The sequence below is a fragment of the Sinocyclocheilus rhinocerous genome, unplaced genomic scaffold (assembly GCF_001515625.1).
Source record: "Sinocyclocheilus rhinocerous isolate Xijiao unplaced genomic scaffold, SAMN03320098_v1.1 scaffold23175, whole genome shotgun sequence".
NCBI classification, from domain to species: domain Eukaryota; kingdom Metazoa; phylum Chordata; class Actinopteri; order Cypriniformes; family Cyprinidae; genus Sinocyclocheilus; species Sinocyclocheilus rhinocerous.
Genome location: NW_015633784.1, coordinates 2916 through 10101, shown reverse-complemented (window position 1 = coordinate 10101; position 7186 = coordinate 2916). Strand labels below are relative to the sequence as shown.

The window sequence follows — 7186 nt, the reverse complement described above, 5'->3', positions numbered from 1 at the left end:
AAAACTCGTTCTATTTTGTTGTAGATCATTAAACCGTTATGCTGCCTCAGAAGCCTGTCCGAAATCAGTTTCAGGGGGTGCCTCCATGCAAAAACGCTGCCTGCAAAGTCATTGCCTGATAAGGCAGCAAGTCAGCTGCCTAGGCTTTCGGACGCAGCCATAAACGGCAATTGAGTGTCGCACAACTCTGACTGAATTTCAATGACGTCAAGGCTGTAATGTGACTGGTTATTAAGCACTTTATGTTCGTTCAGTCTTTAAAACCACTGCGTTTATGTTCTGTGGAAAAAATGTAAACATATTAACGTGACAAGTTTGTTTCAGAAAAGGAGTCAAAAGGAGACAAAGACTTCATGAATGTCAGCTCTGGGTTTGATCCCAAGCATATAATTCACATGAAAGTGTGATGTTTACAGCGAACAGACATGAAAATTAGAGAGAGTCAATGAGTAACAGCTGCACAACTGCAGTAGGCCTATCTCCTTTAAATCAGGTTAAATTCTCAAATTGAAAGTTGTCAGAAAACAAATCAAATTTCATAAATTATTTCAGGAATGTAAAACTGTGTAAAATGACTAAATAACAGTGCTGTGAGCATGAGTTCAGCTCTGACTTCCTCTCTTCTCTGTGGGCTTGAGGTTTCATAGTGTTTCCGCTCACAGTACGAGATGTTTGAATGATCACAGTATAGAAGATATTCATCTGGATCAGACGATGAAGATCATCCAGCTCCAGATCTGTGAGTTTATCACATCACATTTGATTTATAAAAAGGTTTTGATTTAATGTCTTAATAAATGTTTTGTTTCTCTCATAGATCTGTTCATGTGGTCTCAAGCCACAGAGAGTCTAACAAACACAGCAGTAACTTTAGGAGCTGATGTGATTATAAGCTGTGATCTTGATATAGAGGAGATTTACTGGTTCAAACTGAAGTTACCGGATCCTCCAGTGTTGATCTTACGCACTTTCAGTAGCACAAATGAAGGAGTACAATATGAAAACATCATCTTCAAACACAAATACTCAGTGAAAACTAACAGTCGTCTGTTCATCAGAAATATCACCACTGATGAATTAGGAGTTTATTATTGTGTGAAAACTAGTGAACCACTCAAATTCAGCAACGGCACCAAAATCTACATCAGCGGTGAGTTGTTTTCTCATTCCAAATGTACTTTTTCTCATTTCAAATATGATGGATTTCCATGTTGAATATACCGTATATGTTTATAAAGTTGTTAAAGACTTAAACAGAGATTGATAGATTTAGAAACCATTTACAGACTCAGTTCACAAGAATCAGACAGAATCAAACGATGCTCCACAACACGAGACACCATGGAGGAACCTGACCATCATCACATCTGCCCTGCTGAATGTGCTTCTGATCATTGCATTAATAGGTTTGTACTGCTTTTATTGCAAGTATGTTCAGGTCTCACTGAACTAACTACAAGAAGATGAGACTCTAGATCTACACAAATGTAACCATAATACATGTGCTCTTTGTTTGTTTAGACTGTTATAATGTGTGAATTCAAGTAATGTTTGATTGGTTGTTGCTTCAGGTTTGCTGAAGAGCTACATTGATGTAACTGGACGATCTAAAAATTGCACTGCAGCTCAAAACTCAAATAACCCAAAGGTAAAATACGTCTTCAATAAATGTTATATTATTTTTTACCTGTCCTAGTGATTATTGCAGTAAATCCTCTCAACCTCAAATGACATGAACAAGATTCATCATCTGAATGATCTGAAAAATTTAAGACGTTACACAACTCTGTGAAACACTTGACTGAGACGGAAAATATTTAAAAATGTGATTCAAGCATGTCATGCTTGAACTATAAACCCCTTCATCCCCTGTGAGAATTTATTTGTAATAATGACCGGCTGACTGCTCATCATGTCTTACATACTGTATATGACCATTGATATATAATATCTTTCTCTTTCAGTGTGCTGAAATTGATTTTTCCATGTGTCCTGGTAACACCAGGCATTGCCCAGAGCAGAGCACTGCTGTCCTCTACAGCCAATGACATTTTCTGCTGTTCTACAGTTTTATGTTTTATTATCTGTCATACCACTGGAAATCAAGGGCACAAACCTCAATAAAAGTACTAAAGCCTACTTTTTTTTTGGCTTGCATACTAATTGTTTTTTTAGATTTTTATACATATTGAAACATCTAACATCTGCACAGCTCTTGTTTGTGGTTTACACACAGCATGGTTTCGTGCAAATAAAATGTTCCACTGGTTTGGACACTTGATGAACAACACAGTCACATATGCAGCAGGTGGTTTAAACTTTGACCAAGTGAACATGAACACACTATGAACAAATGTACACTTAGACCTATTTTACTACTGATTTTCACACATTTTATTCTGTTAGTCTTATTCATTTCCATAAAACTGTCAAACTGAACAAACATTTCAGTAGGAAACAGAATAACAGTAGTAACACTGACCACAAAGAACAAAAACTACATTAAACAGAGATTTAAATGTTACAGGGGAAACACTTTATTTTAAGGATCAATCTCACTATTAACTAGCATGCATATTACTAACATATTGGCTGTTTATACTTATAAAGCACATATTAATGCCTTATTCTGCAGGACCATATTTTAGATTCCTTAATCTCTACCCCATATCTAAACTTAACAACTGCCTTACTATTAATAAGCTTCAAATTAGGAGTTTACTGAAGCAAAAGTCATAGTTAATAGTTAATTAATAGGGAGAATTGAACCTTAAAATAAAGTGTGACCATTAAAGGTATGGAATTATAGATTAATACTTAAAAGAGAAAAATCAAGTACTCTTATATATGGGTTAATGTTTGATTTTACATCAAAGAAAGCACACATGTGGTCGGCGCAAACCTGCCTTTAACTTCCTCATGATTGTGGTTAAAATCACCCGGTTATTTTGAAAGCGCTGAGGTAAAGTTTCATCTTTAAAGTTGTGTGAAAGAAACAAGACTGCCCTGTTTTAACTTTAGTGTTTTAACATCCTGAAGGCCATGCAGCTTCTTCTCTGTGAGTTTATTGTACATTATGAATATTTTAATGTGCTTTGTAAATTAATAAATTGACTTATTGTTTTATGACACAATTACATTCCAAATAGTTTTGTATGTATGTGTGTGTTTTATTTCACAGATCTGCTTATATGTTGTCAAGCAGCAGAGACTTTAACAGATTTGGGTCAAAATGTGACTATAAACTGTGATTTTGATGTACCGGAGGTTAACTGGTTATTACTGAAACTACCAGATTCTCCGGTTCTGATATTACTCTCTTCTACAACTTCAGCTACTTTTTACTACAATAAAACATTTAAACACAAATATTCAGAGCAAAGTAAACATCGTCTGTTCATAAATAATGTCACTCTTGATGATTTAGGACTTTATTACTGTGTGACCACAGATGCACCTCTAAAATACAGCAGCGGCACCAGACTGTACATCACTGGTGAGTGACTATTCACTGAAATTAAACACTAAATCATTGTTAAACACAAAATATTAAATATTATTATTAAACCCTTTCAATGATTGCACAGAACCAACTCTAAATCTAGAGAACAAGAATCATACAGTGGTCAAGATAATTGATCAGAATCACTGGCAGATTATATTCATCTCTGCTTTCATAAATGCTCTTCTGATCATTGTGATCATAGGTGAGTCCTTTGATTATACATCAATGGCTCCAAACTGGAACATTATGGGCTTAAATTCTGACCATAATATCTGTGTATGCTATTTTTAACGCTTTTAAAGAATATTTTAACAGCTCTTACAGTTATAGCTCTTTATAGTGACTACAATTGTTATGTTAATAAGAACAAAAAACATGAAACATGTGAACAAATAATATGTTTTTGGCTGAATGTTAAATCTGAATTCACTTTTAAGGACTATTGAAGCTTCTTGTTGATGGAAGAAACAGAGACAACCTGAAACAATTTCAAGATACAAACCTGCAGAATCTTCAAGTTATGGATTTCGAACAACCTCAAGACTCGAGCCAAACACTGATACATTACATGAAAATATAAAGTATGTATATAAAGTATATAAACACAATATGTCTCACTCGATGTTGAAGTTTAAAGCTTATAAATATTGTTATATTTATGCATATGAGCTGATACTGCTTTTATACACCAAGTTATGTGCTGTTTAGGCACGCGCGCGTGTGTGTGTATTCATATACATATATAAACATAATACCTAATTATGCATGAGAGACTGTATTTGTCCTAATCACATAGTTCTAGAGTCAGGAACATGTGACTAAAATAGTGTGATTTTCATGCTTTCTGCTAGACTTGTTGTGCTTTTCTCATTTGTCTATTTCTATTTTGTATAAAGTTGCAGTTGTAACAAAATAATTAAGCCACAGCACAAAGGAAATGTTCCTGACCACAAGAGAGCAGTGTTGAGCTAGAAAACCAAGAACGAACCAAACAAACAAAGGCAATAAATGTTCAAAATCTGTTTGCATTTCCATTGTGTTGTGAATCTTTGTTTGCTCAATGTGGGCATGTGTTTTGTGTAAGAACTACATCTAAGGATGTGGATTTTGTCTGTTAGTTATATTTAGGTCATATATTAAAAAAAGACTTGGAGACTTTTATCATGCCTTCATCATTTACTTTTACTACTTTAAACTCTTAAGTGGTGATCTATTTTTATCTTGTAGTATACAAAAGAGTGTACAATAGTTAAATTTGATGACACCTCTCAAAAAATGCAATAGCCTCCTCTACCTGCCACCATAATAAATTATTAATGTTTTTGACCATCAGAGGACAGTAATGGCCCACTGAAGGACACTTAAAAGCATCTCACTTGAACAATTTGCTTGTGCTGTATTACTTTAAAATCAATTCCACTTGTCAGTATTGTGGCACAGTGGACTGTGGATACTTAAGAGCTGTTAGGGGGCAACTTCAAGTCATATTCCAACTCCATTTCTTCTCTCCCCCTACTTTCCCTTTCACTCCACTGTAATTGCAAAAATAAATAAAAACTTGGATTAAAAAAAAAGTGTACAGATATACATGAATAAAACACAAAGATACATAAACAGATAAAAATAAATAAATACATTAAAATAAAAAGTCAATAAAACCTGACATTGTCACGTGTATGTTCCCGTTTAGTTCCTGTTTTCCTTATTTGGTCCTTCCTGTTCCTGTCCTCCTTGTATGAATTTGGTTACAGCTGTGTTTGTTTAATTAGTTAATTTGCTCCCAGGTGTGTCCCATTGGTGTCTGTGTATTTATAGTGAGTCCCGTTCTGAGTTTTGTGGTCCGGAATTGTTTATGTCCCCTTCTTGTGCTATGTGTGATTCCCTGAAGAAGAATAATATTAAACTACTTTGTTTTGTACTCCTGGTCTCCTCGGTCCTCGCTCCGTGCTCCTCACAGTAGCAACCCGTGACAGACATATAACAATCAAAGAAATAAGCCAAATAAATTAGATAGATTGATCCTTCACTTTTGTCCTGAACTTATTTCAGGTAAATGCCACTTTCTACAAAAGTGTACAGTGACATCATGTGGTGAGATAAGATTCGCAATACAAATGTATAAATGGAAATAATTATCAAGACTTTTAGGGAAAAAACAATAGAAGTGGTTGATTTAGAAGTCTTCCTTTAGTTTAGATAAGCTTAGTGCTGCGTTAATTTTGGCATGATCATAAAAAAAACAACAAAACGCATCCGTAACATTTGTATTATAAATACATTTACTCGGTCAAATAACCAACAGTAACCCATTGCGCGCAACCCAGAAGAGCGCCATAAGAACACAATGCGATCACAATCACACTTCAGTTTCACAAGAACACACTAAATGAATAATATCGCTTATAGCAATTATTTCTGAGGCAATATATCGCACAATAAAAAGTTGTTATTGTGACAGGCCTATATAGTACCAGTCAAATGTTTGGACACACGAATGGGAAAGTGTCCAAACTTTTGACTGGTACTGTACTATAATATACACAAAGAATATCGGCCGATATATCGGTATCGGCTTTTTTTTTTTTACTCCCTAATATCGGTATCGGCCCCCAAAAACCCATATCGGTCGGGCTCTAGGAAAAACACCTTTGAAACCTTTATTTTTAAGAGTGTATGGGGTCAGTTGACAATGCTTTGAGATTAATAATTTTCATAGACTGTTTCGATACTGTAGACAAAGCATTTCTCCTCTCAATACTCACATACAGAGCAGAATGGAAACAGAAAGTATAGGCACTAATAAAATATTCTCTGGTCTTGCTTGTGCTCCTTAGTTAAATTCTGCTGGACACAAAGACAAAAAAATTAAACATATTGTTAAACAATCTCATTCTAACTTCATTAAAATCATCCCAACAAACTTATATTATTAGCTTAAAAGAATCAAATATTTTTTTCTTTTTTTTCACAAACCTAGTTTCACACTTTGAATTAGAAATTCATTTGTGATGTAGCATGTGTATATTCCTGTATCACGGTGTTGAACGTTGTTAAGTTTGAGGGAGAAGTTTCCATTCAGATACTGCTCACGGATAATTTCAGTTCTGTTGTAATATGTTGAATCCTGTTCTTCCAGAGAGACTTTGCCCTTAATAATGTCATACACTTTCAGGGTCTCGTTGTGTCTCCAGTGCACTGTAATGTCTTCAGCTGTAAGCTGAGATTTTTTAGAAGAACAAGGTAAAACCACAGAACCGCCAACAGAACGCACAAATGGGTGCTGCAGAGGCTCTGAAAACAAAGAGAAGTTGCGATAAATGAAACCGTTTTTCATGCAAGAAACATAAGAGTTTGCTTCATGACTGACAGTTGACTGAATAGCGTCTATAGACTAGAGCATGGTTTTGAATCCATGGTCCTTGGGACCCACCGCTCTGCACATTGTGTATGTCTCTCCACACCTGATTAAGATCATCAGCTCGTTAGGAGAGAGATCCATGAACTCAGTTGAGTGTGTCAGATAATGCCGAGTTCACACTGCATGATTTTCAAACTCGTCGGATCGCCGTTGTTTTCACACTGCGTGACTGAGGTAGCATTCAGTTGCTGCTGTGTTCACATTGCACGATGGATCGGCGACAGGGGGTTTCACACTGCATGACTTCACAATAGGAAGAATCG

General features: G+C 35.4%; 1 protein-coding gene and 1 long non-coding RNA gene across 2 annotated transcripts; both read left to right on the top strand.

Moving 5' to 3' along the window:
• The first annotated feature begins 676 nt into the window (after positions 1 to 676).
• On the top strand, positions 677 to 2101 carry LOC107744751 (uncharacterized). Its single transcript, XM_016558562.1, has 5 exons — positions 677 to 739; positions 818 to 1150; positions 1287 to 1406; positions 1572 to 1648; positions 1965 to 2101. The coding sequence occupies exons 1-5, from the start codon at positions 715 to 717 to the stop codon at positions 2046 to 2048; spliced, it is 639 nt and encodes a 212-aa protein (XP_016414048.1). The 5' UTR covers positions 677 to 714; the 3' UTR covers positions 2049 to 2101.
• A 1499-nt stretch (positions 2102 to 3600) lies between these two features.
• On the top strand, positions 3601 to 4653 carry LOC107744750 (uncharacterized). Its single transcript, XR_001640522.1, has 3 exons — positions 3601 to 3707; positions 3943 to 4086; positions 4402 to 4653. It is a non-coding gene; the product is annotated as an uncharacterized LOC107744750 (long non-coding RNA).
• Positions 4654 to 7186: the final 2533 nt, after the last annotated feature.

Bases quoted from the DNA above. Each gene is read 5' to 3' on its own strand.
- LOC107744751 (XM_016558562.1), top strand. From the start codon at position 715: ATGAAGATCATCCAGCTCCAGATCT. The intron at 1,151-1,286 runs GTGAGTTGTTTT...AACCATTTACAG, and splicing joins CACCAAAATCTACATCAGCG to ACTCAGTTCACAAGAATCAG. The intron at 1,649-1,964 runs GTAAAATACGTC...TTTCTCTTTCAG, and splicing joins AAAACTCAAATAACCCAAAG to TGTGCTGAAATTGATTTTTC.